This window comes from Poecilia reticulata, chromosome 1 (genome assembly GCF_904066995.2).
Source record: "Poecilia reticulata chromosome 1, P_reticulata-male-v2, whole genome shotgun sequence".
NCBI lineage: Eukaryota > Metazoa > Chordata > Actinopteri > Cyprinodontiformes > Poeciliidae > Poecilia > Poecilia reticulata.
Genome location: NC_088830.1, coordinates 2,898,791 through 2,918,018, shown reverse-complemented (window position 1 = coordinate 2,918,018; position 19,228 = coordinate 2,898,791). Strand labels below are relative to the sequence as shown.

Sequence of the window (19,228 nt, the reverse complement as noted above, 5' to 3'; positions counted from 1 at the left end):
TTTACATGAAAGTGCTACAATAAACAGATCGTAATATCAGAACTGTGTGGCTCCTGAAACTAGAAGATACAAAGAGCTCTTGATCAAATGTTTCCTGCCACTGACTGAATACCAAATATTTGCCTCGTCACCAAGAATCTTTCTAATTCATCCCTTATTAACAATATGTTGACCTAAAATTAATATTGTTATTTAACACAAATAATAAATTACAGAAAAAAAATGGACAATTAAAAATCAATTTAGGTCACTGTGACGTTATTAATTCCAAGGAGAAAGTAGATGTATTAACACATTTCCAACATCTCTGCAAAGCACAATTGCTGATCATTACAGCTACAGCTAAACAACAAAAAATAATTCTTTTCAAATATTCTGTAAAATTACAGATTGTCGCAAATAAGATAATAATCTTGTCCAATATACCTTTAAAAATAAACAATTTGTGGTGCTACTTCAACTAGTACATTGTTTATATTCGGTGAATAAGCCCCTTAAGCAGCTACTCAATATTACAAGATGTGGCCGATAAGATAGGAACAACGTGCCATATTTTTTATGATCCAAGGGCTATACAGCAGGGGTGAAAGTAAGGGGGTACGGCAGGGTACTGCGTACCCCTAAAAGATTTAGCGGGGATACGCAGTACCTGCAAGCGAGGGGAGCGGCTGTCTGCTGTAAAAAATCAATGGGTTCACCGTACAGCCCTGAGTTCACCCACTAATCAGCCGTGACTGATTAGTTTTTCAAGAACAATCTTAAGACTTCATCAGTTAAGAAATTGCTTTTTTTCTCATTTCATATTGTTTCTGAACTGTTCGTGCTTTGCAAGAGCAGCGGCGCAACACGTCGATTGCGGAAGGTTTTGAATCGATCTCGACATTAGGTGACAAACTGGACGCCGCCAGGAGGCTGAGAGCAGCACGTCCTCTGGCTCCTTATCAAAACTTTCATAACTTTATTAAAGAACAACAACAAAAACATAACGTGCTCAAATTAATGACCCAACAACAATAATAATTTCAGTGATTATTGTTTCAACAAGGTGTTGCGCAATTCTGTGCGTTTCGGTTCCATTATCAAAATAACGAGCAGAGCAGGAGTTTAAAATGAACTAATCAACCACCGCTGTGTTCATGAGAGGCTTATTAATGATCGCAAAATAAATGGCAAGCCTGCAAACCTAATATTGTAACGGACTGGTTGTTATGTCTTTAACATAATCTCGAGTCGGCTTGTGGAGCGCAGTAAGTTGCCATGGCAACGGCTGTGCTTAAATGACAGAGACGGAGAGTAAAAAGGTGCGAGTGGTTTAGAGTTGATCACCTGTTCAGGTTGTTTGACCTTTTTTTACTTTTGCATTGGCTCATCACAGCCGCTGTAGTTTCTGAACGTTCAATAAACGACAAACTTGGACTAATTACCTCGTTCCAGGGCCGTGCAGAGAAAACTAAAGGGGCAGGTGCTCAACAACAAAAAAAGGGCACATCTAACTGCATTCTAGGACAGAATATTAACAAAGCCACTCAGCTTTCAGTGTTTAATAAACAATAATAAATTACAAAAATGTGAGATATACAATCAAAGATAACAAACATCTCCATATAGAGCATAACACTATGCCTATGTAAGATATTTTATTAGTAATTTCTTTCTGCAGGTCTATTTTGTTATAGGAAAGTATTGCAATATTCAAACCCGCAATTTAGCAAGATATGTAAATCAGCTGGTGGTCTAGCTCTGATTTACATATTTTGTCTTTACAGAATTACACTATTAAAAATATAAACAAGGGCACAATGCAACCTTTTAGTGACTGTAATCTATAAAAAAGAGCTGCCTGTTTGCTGCAGTGGAGATGAAGATGGTCCATTCAGGAAAGCAGAGCTGCATCAAACTATCATGGAACTGCAGAAAAAAGAAAAAAAACAAAAGCAAAAATTGAATTGTTAATGTCACCATGAGAAAAGCCTACTGAGTTTTGCTTAAAAAAACTTTTAAACATTTAAATCACATTCGTCTCATGAAGTGCATGTTTTTTGCAAAACAAACTTATTTTGCATGTCAGAAATCTTTTCTTAATATTCTACGTTTTTGTTGGAGTCAAAGTTTTGCTTGTGATTCTCACATGACGTCTTGATCAGGGCCTAAAATCGCAACAAAAGATTTCTGATGTGTGCAAATAAAAGTTTATGTTTGGCAAATAACTTTAAGTTCACAAGACAAAAATTAGTTATTTAATTTAAAAAAGTTTTTTAAACAAAACGATTTGTTTTTTTAAAAAAGAAATCATTACAATTCCAAAAGTTTTGATTACAATTTTATTTTACTTAACTGAGGTTAGTTTTTTTTCTAAACCACACTGAACATGGTGTTCGTTATGGACAATCCGTGACGAACACACATAACACCGCTGGAGTTCAGATCGGGGGGACCATTCCTCCAAACCACACCCCTGTCATTGCCCATGTGAGCGTTGAAGTCCCCCAGTAGAAGGGAGTCCCCAGGAGGGGCACTCTGCAGTACCCCGTCTAAGGACTCCAAGAAGGGTGAGTAATCTGAACTGCTGTTTGGCCCGGAAGCACAGACAATAGTCAGAACCCGTCCCCCCACAGGCGGAGGGAGGCTACCCTGTCGTTCACCGGGGTAAACCCCAATGTACAGGCGCCGAGATGGGGGACAACAAGTATGCCCACTCCAGCCCGGCGCCTCTCACCGCAGGCAACTCCATAGTGGAAGTACGTCCAGCCCCTCTAAAGGAGACTGGTTCCAGAACCAGAGCCATGCATTGAGGTGAGGCCGACTATTTCTAGCCGGAACCTCTCAGCCTCACACACTAGCTCCAGCTCCTTCCCCACCAGAGAGGTGACGTTCCATGTGCCAAGAGCCAGCTTCTGCAGCCGAGGATCAGACCGCCAGGGTCCCCTTCCTCAGCCGCCACCCATCCCACACTGCACCCGACCCCTTCGGCCCCTCTCACAGATGGTGGGCCCATGGGAGGGGACTTATTAGCCTGACATCTTTAATTATTAACCAAGTTAACAAAATACTTTCACTGATTCCAAGGCCACTTCATTAAACTCTATCATCAGTTTGTTCTGTTCATTTTTTTCACCGTCCCTATCTCCTTGGAGATATTGGTGCCACTTCTCTGATTCCCTTATAAACTCTGGTCCTCAGCTTACCTCACTCAGCTGAGTGCTTTTGATTGGAGGATTCCTCTTTAGTTTTGTGCGTAAAGTTTGAAAACAGGTTTCCTTCCTTCATCGCTGGAATATTGCCAAAATAAGAAATATCCTGTCCAGGAGTGATGCTGAAAACCTAGTTCATGCATTTGTCACCAGCAGACTGAACTACTGTAATTCTTTGTTATCAGGAAGTTCATAAAACACAGCTAAAGGCCTTCAAATGATCCAAAATGCTGCTGCAAGAGTTAGGATGAAAATTAAAGAGAGATCACAATTCTCCTATTTTAGCTTCCTTTCATTGGCTCCCTGTTAAATCCAGAATAGAATTTAAGATTATCCTTCTCATGTATAAAGACTTTAATAATCAGCTCCATCTTACATCAGAGATCTGATTGGTCCATATGTTCCCAACAGAGCACTTCACTGTCAGATTGCAAGTTTCCTGCTGCTTCCTGGAGGTTGTAGCAGTAGAATGGGAGGCAGACCCTTCAGTCTCCTGTGGAAGTGGCTCCCAGTTTTAGTCTGTGAGGCAGACACTCTGTCTACTTTTAAAACTAGACTTAAAACTTTCCTTTGTAAAAAAAGATTACAGTTAGACTGAGCTATTTCTGCATTTATGATGCTGTAGGCTTAGGCTACAGGAGGACAAACTTACCACACTTCTTGTTACTTTCTGCTTCTACTACTCACCAATTTGAATTATTTGCTTTAATTTCAACAGTAAACTTTTTATTTTTTTTCCATAGAAACTAAACCTGGTCTGGCATGCTGATTGGCAGTGATTCCTTCTTGGAGTCATATTGTTGCCATCAATAATCATTCTCCATTTCCTGCTATTAAGTTTTTACTTTCATAAACATAAAAAAAATCCTACATCAGTTCATCTGTTTCTTCTTGTCCAGTTGTTCTCTCTTCTCAAACCAGCAGTTGGTCTTGGCAGATGGCAAATTAAGGGAGAGTTTTTTCTCTCCACTGTGGCTCCATGTATTCTCAGTATGAGGGATTGCTGTAAAGTCAAAGTGATACGCGCTTTGTTTATTTTCTGCACAGGATAAATCGCCATGGTAACATATGTGACAATTCTTTTGTGAAATCGGATCTAGGTTTAATTAAGCCATAATATCCGACTAAATTCACTATCCCGGTTTTGTGAAACAGTCCTCTGATCAGTTTCATGTGTTGCTTGAAAACAATTAAAATCAGCTCATTAGGGGCTCAAAGATTGAAATGCAGGCACAAATAATAATAATAATAATAATAATAATAATAATAATAATAATAATAATAATAATAATAATTAAAACACTCAAAATGAGTGTTAGATTTTTATTTTTATGTATTTATTTATTTTGAGAAACGGGTGCGGTTGTTTTTTTTTTGTTTTTTTTAAAACAGTTTTCAATTAGTCAAAATAGAGGTTACAGACAGGGGGGCAGCGGGGATTAAATTAAGAGCAGAGAAATGTAGAGAAATGCTCTAATTGGTTGTTCAGGTTGGGTAGTCAGGAGTACTCAGGAGTTTCAGATGCTAATGAAGTCCCTGCTCTAACATCTCACTGCTTCCTGCAGTAAACTCAGACTTCCTGCAACAAGTTAACTGGTGTAAAACATCAGCATGTGTAGCGACCAGAGGATCCCTTTCTCTCCTCTCTGGAAATCTCCAAGGACCTTTTAACGACGCAGCCGCAGCCGCAGCCGCAGCCTGGAGGCGCCGTGAAGCTCATCATTCTCGTCGCTGACCACGCAGGGCGCAGCGTTTGACTGACACACGTGTAAGTCATTAGATGACAGGGAGGCTGTGGGGCTCCGTTTGTGTCCTGCAGGGGAAATGATGATGAGGATTTAGAGGAGGGGGGATTGTGACGCCTCTCTGCCCTCCGTCCACAGGAAGACTGGATGAAATTGATTCGGGCTTTGCGCAGTTTGTTCGCCCTCATCGCAGCAGAAAGGAAAACGGGCTGGTTCTGTCTCTGAAATGTCTCACCGCTGGAAATGCAGCTCCACGTTTGTCTGTTGCTTTTTTTCTTTACAACAGGTAGGAACAGCAGCTAATCTACCTACTAATGCGAATCTGCAGCACTCGCCATATGGACATTTTAGACTAAAACGGCAAGAATATACATATAGTAATTTGTTACTATGAAGAATTTATGTTAATTTTATTGATAGCCTAATTTTTTTTATTTCAGTCTTTGTATTAATGCCTGCTTAACAACGTAAGTGTAAAAATAACCAAAGAAAATATGATGCAAAAATATTTCAAATGTCTCTTTGCTGGTTTTAACGTTTTGGGTATTTTTTAATGCCTCTAACAATATCGTCAAGGAAGTGAGTAAAACTGAAGGGTGGCTTAGCCCCCCAGGATAGAAAGCCATTTACCTGCTCAGTGAACTGTTTTGTAGCTATTAACTGTATAGTGAGGACGTGCTATCTACTGTTTTCCTTTCTCTGGAATTCCCCCCTGCCTTTTTCTCCTAAAACGTTAGGATGTAATTATATCAGACTTGTGAATGGATTGAATGGATAGCTGTGTAAGATTGCATTTAAAATTCAGCAGTATGGGGCTCTTTTATTGAGGGAAGAAAACATGATTCAAATATCTTTTTTTTTTTATTCAAGGGTTTTAAACGGGGGCAGTGAATTTTATTATTTGGGGAATTCTCATAAGACATGTTGGCTAATGTTCATACATACTATGGGAAACCTTCATATCTCGAAACTCAAATATTCACTATATTTACTCGTCCTGAATTCCGAAATCCAGGATAAGAGAAAGTGAGGTGCCATCAGTTCATCCTGACTTTATCCGTTTCACAAAAACCAAACCCAGTTCAGGAGGTGCAGCATGTCAGGCTTAAGTAATTCAGGTGAATGTCCAGCAACAGATTTTTTTTTTCAGCAAATCAAGATATTGATCACAGATTCACTGATGCTGTGCCAGATAAATTGCACACGCCATTTCTCACACCAAATAAACAGCATCTTTTATTGAAGGATTATGAGGAACTGAAGCACATCATACTAAAGACGAACACTGATGCTACTATAGCAAACAATAGCAGCTTGATTAAATACACAGTTAGTACAGACAATTCTTAGCTAAACCTGTCATCTGCTAAACTATAACCTAATAAATGAACAGTGCAAATCATTATAATAAGTTAATCTGGCAACTGATTAATTCCTGTTACTATTTTTTTGTTGCACATTTTATCGATATTTATACAGAACAAACATGACAGGTCAAGATTAAGTAACGTTTTGCAGTATCTGGGGAATATGTGGATAAAATGTTGACTACAATGTGCAAATGACTTGCTAATAACTCAGAAGGTCCCTGCCTATATCGCCTTTCATAGTATAACCCAGTGGTTTAACGCACCTGTATCATCCATCCATCCATCCATCCATCCATTTTCTTCCGCTTATCCGGGGTCGGGTCACGGGGACAGCAGCTTCAGAAGGGAGGCCCAGACTTCCCTCTCCCCAGCCACTTCTTCCAGCTCCTCCGGGGGAACCCCAAGGCGTCTACTCCGAGTCCCTCCCGGACGACCGAGCTTCTCACCCTATCTCTAAGGGAGACCCCAGGCACCCTGCGGAGGAAACCTATTTCCGCCGCTTGTGTCCGTGATCTCGATCTTTCGTCATGACCCAAAGCTCATGACCATAGATGAGGGTGGGAATGTAGATCGACCGGTAAATCAAGAGCTTCGCTTTTTGACTCGGCGCTCTTTTCACCACGACGGACCGGTACAGCGCCCGCTTCACGACAGACGCTGCCCCAATCCGCCTGTCGATCTCCCGCTCCCTTCTTCCCTCATTCGTGAACAAGATCCCCAGATACTTAAACTCCTCCACTTGAGGCAGGACGACCCCCCCTGACCCGGAGAAGGTACTCTATCCTTTTCTGGTTCAAGACCATGGCCTAAGATTTGGAGGCACTGAGCCTCATCCCGGCCGCTTCACACTCGGCTGCGAACCGCTCCAGTGAGAGCTGCAGATCACGATTTGATGAAGCCAACAGGACCACATCATCCGCAAAAAGCAGAGATGCGATCCTAAGGCCACCAAAATGGATCCCCTCAAAACCTCGGCTGCGCCTTGAAATTCTGTCCATGAAAGTAATGAACAGAATCGGTGACAAAGGGCAGCCTTGGCGGAGTCCCACTCTCACCGGAAACGAGCCTGACTTACTGCCGGCAATGCAGACCAGACTCTGACACCGGTCATACAGGGACCTGACAGCCCGTATTAAAGGGCCCGGTACCCCATACTCCCAGAGAACCCCCCACAAGTGTGAGCATCTCACAGACTCCAGGATTAACTAATCCTGGCTGTTAGCCTGGTCTGGAGCAGGCTAGCAGCACAGGATAAATTGCCATGCAAACTTGTTACCATTTTTGTGAAACCAAATTGAAGCTTAATTAAGCCAGGATATCTGGAAAATCCTGGCTTAATATGCTATCCTGATTTTGTGAAGCAGCTCTGATTGCTAAATCTTGGATGTTTCTGGTAAACGACCTGAGCCAGTGGTGTAAACAGTTTGACCTCAAGGGCTGGTTTCCTGCATGCTTTAACTCTTTGTTTGGTTCAGCACACCTGGATCAAATGATGGTCCAGTAATGGAACCTCTGCAGAACTGATATGCCACATTCAACCTTGTGTTTCCTGGGATTTTTCATATCTCTGTCTGAATAAAATTGAAACTAAAGTGTACAAAAATGCTACAGATCATACACTTTTATTCTTTCTTTTTTTATCTCACATTTTTGCTTTGGTCCTTATGACCACAGCATCAATCTATTTAAAAACTTGAATTGATTATGTCAACCTAAAAACTTGCTTCCATCCAAACAGATATTTATAGATATCAGAAGGACTATTTAGTTCTCCTAACATAGCCCAGAAGAAGTCCATGATTGTAGTTCTTTTATGCAAGACCATAAATGAGATTTCTTTTTCTCTCTTTTTTTCCTAAATAATTACAAATGTTAGGTTTCATCTCTAATTCATCTGGTTTGTTCCTTCTAGATAAAGCTGTGACGTTGTTGCACCAACACTGTGGTGGAAATGTCACGCTGGACCGAGAACCAGAAGGCCACATCACTCTCCTTTTACCTGGGTTCTTTAAACACACCGGCAGCCTCAGCCCCATGAGCCAGCAGTCGGAGGAAAGCTTACCACTTTCAAATTGCACTTGGTTGTTGGGCATTCCTCTGAGGAAGAAGCTACTTTTACAGTTAAAATGGGCAGAAAGTAATTGGAGGATCTCGCTGAGATGTGTTGAGAAAGATCAGATCCTACAAAGTCATGGGGAAACGGTATTGCTCTCTGACTGTGATGAAAACAAAGCTGTCCTCAGTTGGACAGGGCCAAGAATTTCCTCAAATTCAATTCATCTGACTTATTGTGGTGAGAACACATTCCTCATTTACAGTTTAACCACATTGCTTTAGTTCATGAGAGCTTTATCTGGTACTAATGAAGTTTTTCATGCTTTCTTACTAGCTTTGGTTGCATTAAATGTGTTTTTGCTGCAGTATCGATGGATCAGGTTTATTCAGGCTTAATCTGGGTGTGTAACAAAACATCCAGTGAAAATGTTTTCACTTAATGTGTTTGTTGGAAACTTATCACACTTGCTGTGTTGTGTTGGGGGAATGCTGTGATTTTTAACTCTCCATCCTCACCCTCTCTGCCCCTCTGTTTTTCTGTGTTCTTCCTGGTCATCTAGTTCAGGAAGCTGAGAGAAATTCTTCGGAGGGCCAGTCAATCCATCAACAGCAGCAGGACCGTACTGGTTGGTCGGTGACGGAAGCCTCCTATAAAAGCATTGCTACAGATGCTCAAAGGGTGGTGAAGGGTACAGCAGAGGGCAGAGGTCGTGTCCATGAAGGGCAAATTTGTAGTTTTGGCACTCGCTCTGCATCTAGCACCTTCTCTCAGGACAAGGAGCTGCTGCAGCCGACCTCATCCCAATGGGGACTCCCAGCTTCTGGGAGAACTGATAGGGAAACTCTCCCTCTTCCTGAGGAAAAATGGAACAATGAAGCGGATACATCTGGAGCGACTCACCTCGCTGACGCTCCCACGACTGCCATAACACGCCCATATTTTCAGCCTGCAGTCAGTACAGACACCAAAACAGAAAATCCTACTGGCCTGTCCCGAGTGCAAACAGAGACATCCTGGACAGACACGAAAATCACTCTTTCCATTACCACAGATTTACAAAGATCTACATCTGGAGAGACGATGAAGATGGAGAAGTTTGTTACACAGATGGATGGACATACAGATATGCAGACAAACCAAAGTATTTCCAGTTTCAGTGTTTTTAATTCTTCTTTACCTGGGATATTGACGTCTGACAGCAGTACCTCAATAAATCCACACGGTGGTGCTGTTGATCAAACTCCTGAGAATAAACAAGCTCACTCAGATGGATTTTATGCAGCTTTCACCTCCATCTCATCCTCAAAAACTGTAAAATCCTCCATCAAACAGCTTGACTCAACCAGCACAGACCCCTCTCTGTCGTCACCATCTTCCTCACAGGGCTTCAGTTGGGCTCCTTCACCCACCACCCGCATGGCAGAGATTCCCACTGGTGTGGGCACTGTGGAGGCTGCTTTACTACACACAGCTCAGAGTGACTCATCTGAGTCTGACATTAGTTCTCAGAGAGATGCTGTGAAGTCGACTGATGGTCTGGACGATACGGATGGGTTTCATGCAGTCACCCCTTCCACACAGAGTCAGACAAAGTCTCCTGAAAAAATGGAGAGACTCTCTCATTCCCTGAATTCCTCCCCCATCCGGACACAAACACCTGGAATAGACACACAAACGTCGACAGAAGGAATGCAAAAAAGTGGGACTAATTTGTACATCACCACAAACATGATGCAAACTTTGTTTAATGAGGATGGATCTTTTTCTTCAACCAGATCAGCACAGATAACCAAATTCCAGACCTCATCAAGTACAACAACTATCAGACAAATGCATACACCATCATTTAGTGAAACTTTAAAATCACCCATGGATTCATCTACTCCTTCATATGGGCTCCAAAAACAAACTGGGCTTCCTGATGGTACGCAGGTGACTTTTCCCTCTTCGATGGCTGAATCCTCCATGGACACAAGCAGCATGAAAACTAAAACTACATCTCAATCCTCAGAAACCTTTCATCTGTTCCCGCCGTCTTCTGCTACAGTCTCTCCAAACGAACACTTTACTACTGAAAATACACCTTCGCACCCGGTGAAATCAGATAGTGGCGATGTGAAGGGGACCACATCCTGGCAGTGGTCTCCAAGTGGCACGATGAAGCATAACCGTCCAGGTGGACCTACTCAGACCTTTCATCCCAGCCAACAGAACCATTTTGGCGTCACATCATCAGTGTTAACCCCTTCATTTAAGGGAAATTCAACAAAAAGTCCCATCTACTATATTGTTCCAAACCAACCTGCTACCGTTAGAGGTGGGTGATGGTCAGTTCGCCTCGGTCATTTCATACCTTGTGAAGTTTTGGTTGTTTGCAACCAACTAGCCAAACCTTTTCAGCATGATGTTACTTCCTGACGTGTCAGTTTGTGTCTGCCAGGGGAATGTTTTGTTCCCAGTTTAACAAAGAATGCTTTCCAGTTGATTACTTTTAGCCTTATGACCTCAGTAGATATCTATCAGAAGAAGATCACAGTATTTTTTTATTTGATCAGGGGTCATAATTTGCCATATTTAATAAGTCAATCGACCCAAGTCAGGGTGATATCTAAAATTAGTGTGAAAAGAGAGACATAGAAAGTTTTCTAATAAAAAATAATGCAATGAGATTTAAGCATTTTTGTCAATGTTATCTATACAATTCATGAAAAATATTTATAAAGAAAAATAGATTCTTGATAACTAAATCTGAAGCTGAAAGGGACAAAATTACTGTTCGAACGGACAAAATGAAGGTATGAACCAGCAAAGAAGTGCTATCAGAGTTCACTACTGCTTATAATTTATTGTATTAAACTAAATGTTGAGATTATGACACTTTTCTGTCTAGTGGAATCGGTTGAGCTGCTCCTGCAGATAGTTGTAGAAGAGTCTCGTTCCACTTCGACTGCTGGTTTGGAGGAAGACATGATGCCATGGGTGAGAAAGTGTACTCAGACAATGTTGCAATGGGCACAAATAAACACATTTAGATAACAAGGTGCCTATCTGACTTTAATTTTTTTCTGCTGCTGCCCACCTCCTGCTTTCCTTTTTTTTTTTTTTTATTTTAGTTGGAGTCCTACCTGCAGAGAGCACCGGGCTTCCGTAAGCTGCTGGGAGTCTGGAGCAGGTGAGGTGATTTAGTTGAAGGTAATTTTTGGTTCCCTTTCCCCCCCCAACACAATAGTTTTTCTGTTTTTAGAATAAAAATAGACTTTTACAAAACTTTGAAGTTGAATTTTGGTCAAATATCAGTTAAAACTACTGGCTACAATGCAACCTCTTGTCCTACCTCTGTAAGGATACACATCTTTCAGCCGGTAGCAGAATGATGCAAGGAAATCCTCTACAGCAGATTTACTATTACAATTCATTATGATGTGTTTTCAGCACTAACTAGCAAAAAAAAAGCATCCTACCTCGCCAAATATATTTTTAATGTTTTCCCCAGTATATGCCCACATCACTGCAAAATCTGCAGAGTTAAATCAACACTATGCCGAGTCTATTTGGTCCTTATCAAAATTGGTGTCAATTTAAATCTTTTCAGTTATTTCAACTAGAAATTGAGTAATTTTAACACTTTAAAAAGTTATAACTACTCAAACTATTGTTGAAATAACTGTAAGAGTTAAATTAATGCCAATTCTAAAAGGGACCAAATAGACTCAACATAGTGTTGATTTAACTCTGCAGAATTAGCCTAAAACGACGCCACCATCTTGGTGACTTGGCTCAAAGTTTTGTAATGTCTTAATCACGCATGTTTGGCATCGGTTCAAGGTGTGGGCACTAACAATGGCATTGAAAGGAGATTTTTGTGTCTGGTGAACCATTATTGTGGTGTTGATGTCATGACCCCGGACCGCACGGCGGCTCACCATGCAGCTCATCCCAACCCAACACAACATGTGATTAACATGTGACTTTTTTTTCTTTCTTTCAACTGGGAAAAAGGATTATGTTGGTATATAAGTGGGTGAAGGTTGCATAGGCTGACATTTCTGTGTTTTACTTTTTCCCCAGTGGCCAGGCAATGCAGAGCCTGGTTGTGTTTCAAACTAGTGAGGCTCTGCAGTGGCTCAGTGTAAGTGGAGCCGCGTCACTGCTGGAACGAACAGGACTAGCTCAGGCTGTTCACCAGGGGAAGCTGTTCAGATCATGTAGGATCACCAACATCACAGTTGGAGGTGAGCAAATGCACCACTGACTAGCGCTCAGTGTAAGTTGTCTTCCACATGTAGTTTCTCCACAGTCAAGACAAAAACAACTCAGAGAAGTTCATCCCTAAATTCCCTGAATGAATTCAGTGAGATACAGTTGAACCTGTGTGAGTTCAGTTGAACCGGCATGATAAAGCTCCCGATTCTTTCATGAAAAATCTGATTATTGCACCTGGTCTATAAAAGGCACTTTTTTTCTAGAGTCATTAATGCTGTGACTGGCAGGAAAAGATGCGATGTGTCACTAGTCGTCATTCAGAGAATGTGTCTGAACATATTTTAATTTCCTGCCACTCCTTCATCAGCTATGACCTGGCTTAGTCTATGTTCCTGCTATTATCATGCCAGACATATTTGTAAGATGCTTGTAGTGTCCGTGAGGTGCTTTGTTGGTTCACTGTGTCATGATGATGAATGTTGCTCAAGTATCCTGTACTTTGATTACCTTCCTGCTACCATCCTGCATTTTTGTTTGGACGTCTTATTTAAAATACCTTTAATAGAAAGTTTTATATATAGTTACAGACTATAACTGATGTTTGTAGAAACATCTTTTCAGTTCACTGTTCAGGTTTCTTTGAAGGGTGTTTGTATTTATGCCCTTCACCGAACAGTTCTTTGGGGGGTTTTCAGTTTCATATTTAAGGTAGGAAGTTTCTTAAATCCATCAACCTGGAATTCTAGCATGTTTGTTTATATACCAATAAGATACATTTAAAAAGAAATTGAAACCATTTCAGTCGTAATCAACAACCACAATCAGTTAGAATCTCTTGGTAAGTGTGACCTGAATCAGATTAATCTGGACATTTGTCCCCATCCTTTATCTTTCAAACATGTTTTTTCAGGCCTGCAGGGCGATGTGTGTAACTGGTTACTGCAGTGCCCATCCGGGTACAAATGTGTCGTCCAGCCCGGCACCACCAACTACAGCTGCTCCTCCGCCTGCCGCTATGACTACTGCCACCACCACGGCATCTGCACGCACCATCCAGGGCAGCTTCCAGTCTGCCGGTAGCCACATCAGCACACTGACTCCTTCCTTCCAGTTATCAGTAAACATCTCTGTGGACTGAGTGAGGTTTTTTTCTTTAGTTGTCTTGTAGGGGATGACTTCTGGTACATGGGTCAGAGGTGTGACATGAAGATGACCAGAGCTCGGCTCATAGGTGCATGTCTCACCATCTTACTCATCATAGTGATGCTTATTGGCGTTTTGGCTTGTCTGGCTGTGCGGCGCTACCGAGCCATTCTGATCCAGGCAAAAGTGGACCAAACTCGCAGCAGGTATTCGGGCACCTATGATACTTCATTAATGATTTTTTGTAATCTACACCAACATTTAAGGATTCTATTGGGGAATTTTATTGGTTCATGTATGTTTAGAAATAGATTTAATAGATTTGCATGTTAAGAGTTCTGCTAGTTGGCATACTGCTAGCAGGCAAAGCTCATATTTTAAAACTAAATTAATGTCCTTTGAACTTTTTCTAGTCTATTATAATACAACCACAAGCTTTGATAAACTTTCACGAAGTCACATATGATTGAAGTGTAAGGAAAATTATGTAGTTTGTCTTTCCTACTTTTTTCTTTCTACAAGTAAGAAAAAAGTGGTGGTTGAACATTAGTAACAAGTGACATCATGAAGACCGAGGAACACAGCAGGCGGGTCAGGGAAAAAGTTGTGGAAAACCTTATTACTTGTGCACTCCAAAAATCAGGCTTCTAAGGAACAATAACACAGAGCCCAACTGTAAATAAAACAACTTTAAGTTTTCTTTCTAAAGATTGCTGTAGCCCATGTAGGAGACAGAGCAAATATGTGGAAGGCGGTGCTCTGGGGCAGCTTTCATGCTGAATGTTTGCAGCAGGGATACATTATGAAACTTGCTGTTCACAAAAAAATCAGATGCACAAAACCATGCTTAGACTTGTCACTGCACATGCTGCCTTCATAAATCCAAATTTACAGTGAATTGGATGCAGCTACATATTTCTCCACCCCTAAATGCGTATGCAAATTAGCATTAATACCCTAAATAACCATGGCAACATCCTCCATTTGAGTCTGTTTCCAACTACAACCAATAGTCATAATAGATTTTATTTCAAAAGTGCCTTTTAGGATGCACAAGGTCACCTTTATGAAAAATAGAAGCAAAACATTTAAAATAAACAAAAAAGGAAATTTAGAGATCAATCAAAGACAAAATGTTTGTTTGAATCTGAATTTTCAGCTGGTATTTAATTTTTTTTTTCCAAGAAGGGAAAGAGAAGCACATCTTCAGATCAGGGCAGAGTTTCACCTTCCAGAAAATGCAAACATACAGCCAGAGCTGCAATGGAACAATTTAGATCCAAGCATGTAGATGTTTGATTGGCCCAGATAAAGTCATACAGGCAAGATTGAAAAACTCTGCAACTGATCTAAATGAGCTGAGTTATTTAGTAATGAATTTCTGTCTATAGATGTGCAAAGCTGCTAGATGCATACCCCCTAAGCCCTGTAGCTGTTATGGTAGCAAAAGATGTTTTCACAAAGTATTGAGTTCAGTGGCCAAATACAAATGAACACCACACTTTCACAAAAAGTTGGGGATTTTTGGCTTTTGGGTAAAATTGATCAGTTATATAAAATGTATTAACTTCTATATGGTTAGTTGGACAGTTTAGCTTTATTATTGTAATTATGATTATTTCTTATGTTTGTCATGTAATAGTTCTAAATCATGCCTGCAGTGGGGAAGGGGGTGTGGTTAAAATAAAAAACTAAAGATTCATACCTGTTGGAAGTGCAAGCCTAAACTGTTGTTTTATAAAAAAAAATTTTTTAAAGTATTGGGAGTGTTGTGCTCAGACACAATTAAAGGAAAAGATGAAGACAGCTCCTAGTATGCTAAGATTAGACTAACTGCTTAGAAAAGAGTTGCAGTTGGATATAAATCCTACTATTGAGATTAGCTAGATTTCAGTGTTCAGTTAGTTCTCAAACCCTAAAAGTTGTAGCGTTAATCCAGATAATTCTTCTCAGAATTATCTGGATTTTGAGAAGATAAAATATTCTCTAGATCCAGAGAAGATTTTGAGAGTCAATGGTTAGTCCTGCTCTAAATCTAATCTGGATCTCAATCATTCTGTGGGTCAGAAGTTGACAGGTTTGGAAACCACTGCTCTTCATAGTATTTGACACACCTTTCCAACCCCTGGTTCAGAATAAACTCCATATCTAATTACAGCCAAGATATTGCAATAATAATAGACCTGCAGTTTTCAAAATGAAATTGGTGATTTTACTGAAATAATATCAACTCCCTGTACATCCAAATGAAGGCAAATGATGTTTAGGATATTTTTAATGCTTAGACCAGTGTTTCCCAACCCTGGTCCTCAAGGCACACTGTCCTACATGTTTTAGAGGTTTCCCTGCTTTAATGTGCCTAATTCAACTGATTGCAGTTCAGCAACCGCCTGTTAATCAGTCATCGATTGAAATCAGCTGGACTGAAGCAAGGAAATGCCTAAAACATGCAGGGCAGTGAGCCTAGAGGACCAGGGTTGGGAAACACTGGTTAGACAAAGAACAAGTTATTCAATCTCCAGAAATTTCAAGTAACATAACTTTTTTTTCTCAATTGGACACAAATTGTTCAAATAAACACTTCATGAATGTAGCTACTATTGCCACCAAAAATTGACTTAATACCAAGAACTTATATTATTTTCATGAAGTCTTTTTTTCATCACAATAAAGTCAACTTTGGGTATTTGATTCTTGTTGTTGTCATACCTCTTGTTCTGTGACATACGTCCTCAGTGTCGGTTCTTGCTTGGTTGCTGCCTTGGGAATGTCTCTGTATGTTCTATGCATGAGATTCACAAATACATCCGTTATAGAAAATCAGGTAAAAACGACCAACAACTCTGCTGAGATTAAATTTGTCTATATATTGCGGTTTACATGATTTTATCTTAATCTAAGGTTATTCTAATGCCAAGAAGTAAAGCAAGTGCTTGAGTTTTGTGTTTTTCAAAATAAAATGGACCGTCATTCTTTAAGACAACAGTGCTGATCACCATTTTAATGCTTTCTCCCATTTTATAAATGTCTTTGAAGAAAAACCAGCTCTTTGTTAAAAATGTAGTAATGACCTTTAATGTTCCAATATTATAAAGACCTGGTCATTAAATGGTCAATAGAGCAAAATGAAAGCAGTTTAGAAATTAATAGAAAAAACTGACTTGCAGATTTACACAAATTACACTGTACTTAGTGTAATTTTACATTGTGATGTCTATTACTACTTATAGTTTATGTGTGCAGTTATCGTAGGTTCAACCATTTTGATGAGCTGTCGGGTCGGTTCTGGCTGCGTTCATGGGGCGGATCCGCGGATTCTCTGGACAACCCTGCCTTCATGCGGTCGGATGAATTACTGCATCTGCAGGCACTTGACCGGCCTTGCTGTTACCATGACGACACACTGTCCCTTCCGTCCACCTGCCCCAGTCATGGCATGCGTATCAACACAATTTACCCCCACAGGTAAACACACACATTCAACATCATCCACTATCAACAAGACAAGCAAATGAGGCATCCAGTTCCAGGTGGAGGATTACACTACATGGATGCATGCGTTTTTAATGTGGGAGTTAAATTCATAGTTTAAAAAAGTGCACATTAAACATGTTTAAAGTTTTAAATTTGGTTTGAAATAGGTTTTTGACCGTCAGCAGGCAGAAATGGCCTCATACTTTATCATCCCACAAACATCTGTTTCCCATCCAGTTTGATGTGAGTGTGTGGGGTCAGTGCCCTGTGAAAACACTCAGCTGTTCCAGAGCTCACCACAGAAGTGACACAGGTGGGCCCAGGATGGAGTCTGCTCAAAGCAAAAAGTGACGTGTATGCTGTTCAAGTTAGAACATATAGAGATAACTCTGATAATACACTCCAATTTTTATTCAATATATTTATTTACATAAATATTGCATATATTGGTTACTAGCATTTAGAAACGAAAGAAAAAATTGGCAGGTTAGAAAGGCTTTATTTTAAAATGGCTGAAATTAAGAAACCTTTATAGGTTTAGTTAAGTTGGTATTTCTAATTCTTCTTTTTATGGTCAAGTTTAAGGGACAATAACCCAAATATGCTCTGCCTTTATTACATTCCAGATGGTTATACATTTCACTGGTTCTGAAAACCTCTGGAAGAAAAAGTTCATGTTGCTGTTTGTGCAGAAAAATTACTTATGCAATTTGTAAACAACCAATGTGCTTACCGTCCTGAAACATGAATACTCAACACATTAGCATTCACATAAACTGTCTTTCATCTTTCCATAACTACTTATTGAAAGTGCTCATCAGCTGCCTGTTAACTTTGTGTGCTAAGTGGAGAATAAAAAGTTATGCTACTCTATTCAGAAGAATAAATGAATATTGAGTGATTCAAGCAGATACTTGATTATATTGAAACTCGTGTATCTGCCTTGAACATTTGTGGTTTTTCAGTTTTGTACCTTGACCTCAGATTGCACCAGTCAGTTCTTCGTAGTTTGGTATGTGTAAATAATCCCTGTTTGCCTTGCAGCTCCCAGTATGGTTGGAGGGGCAGTGGGATGAGCATGGGGGATGGTGTGTTGGACTCGGGGAAGGCCAGTGACCTGTCTGTGTGTAGCTGGCCTGTGGAACCCATTCACTGGACCCCGTTCCCACTTCTGCAGCAGCTGGCATCCCACAGGAATCCTGCAGTGAGTGTCTGACCATGGAAAGAGTTTGTTAGAGGAGAAGATCAGGTTTCATGATGTTTTTCCTGTTCTATCAGGTCAGGATGTCACGGCCGCGGTCCTACTGCGAAGGCATGGAGCTGGTAGACATGGGAAAGAGTTGGACTGCTTGATGACCTGAGGAGCAAGAAAATCTGTTACTGTTTTTATGTTAAACCTAAATGCTTTGTTAATAAAATATGTAAGGAGATATGAATGTGTAAATTTTTTCCAAAAGAGAAAACATATTTTATATACTTGGAGAATTACATAATGAAGCTATTAAAGGTTTATCTGAATGTTAGAATTGTAAAAACAGAAAGTTCAGAATATTTAAATTAAGCTAAAATGAAGTCTTAAGCAGTTTGAGATAAACTGCATCTGTGGAAAATTATTTACATTGTTTGAAATGTTTCGTGGTTTATAGATAAATCATATTTGATTCTAATACCTTCCAGTGATGGAGAAAAACTTTTTCTCTTTGTCATGAAATGGCATGCTTAAAAATTGTTCAGAGAAGATTTTAGTCTTAAAACTGGCTCCTCTTCTTCTAGCTCACTTTTTCAAAAATGTTTTATTCAATATTTAGTATTTTTTGCATATCCCAATTTAATGTTATTTATTTTACAAAAGAGGTATGAGCTCCTTTATTTACTTTGAAATATGCCATCTTAAGTCATCTTTCCCAATCAGAAAAGATGACTTTTTCTTCCATGTTTGGTTTTCAGCCCTTAGTTTGGTAAATTAAAGCATTACTGACACCAGTTGGTGAGAGGTGTGAAGCAAATTTCACAAAAACCCATATTATACAAATGACTGTTTTAAAA

The 19,228-nt window shown here is 40.1% G+C and overlaps 1 protein-coding gene across 3 annotated transcripts; it reads left to right on the top strand.

The window, feature by feature from the left end:
- The first annotated feature begins 4,623 nt into the window (after nucleotides 1-4,623).
- Nucleotides 4,624-18,612, top strand: vap (vascular associated protein). 3 transcript variants are annotated; one of them, XM_008404720.3, is made up of 12 exons: nucleotides 4,624-4,959; nucleotides 5,075-5,222; nucleotides 8,219-8,599; nucleotides 8,922-10,679; nucleotides 11,253-11,341; nucleotides 11,476-11,534; nucleotides 12,431-12,594; nucleotides 13,476-13,641; nucleotides 13,723-13,914; nucleotides 16,952-17,173; nucleotides 18,227-18,386; nucleotides 18,461-18,612. In XM_008404720.3, the coding sequence occupies exons 2-12, from the start codon at nucleotides 5,180-5,182 to the stop codon at nucleotides 18,533-18,535; spliced, it is 3,309 nt and encodes a 1,102-aa protein (XP_008402942.2). In that variant the 5' UTR covers nucleotides 4,624-4,959; nucleotides 5,075-5,179; the 3' UTR covers nucleotides 18,536-18,612. The 3 variants fall into 3 exon arrangements, with proteins under 3 accessions (XP_008402942.2, XP_008402953.2, XP_008402931.2); XM_008404731.3 differs by lacking the exon at nucleotides 4,624-4,959 and having other exon boundaries at nucleotides 4,969-5,222; nucleotides 8,922-10,286; nucleotides 10,374-10,679; XM_008404709.3 differs by lacking the exon at nucleotides 4,624-4,959 and having other exon boundaries at nucleotides 4,971-5,222.
- Nucleotides 18,613-19,228: the final 616 nt, after the last annotated feature.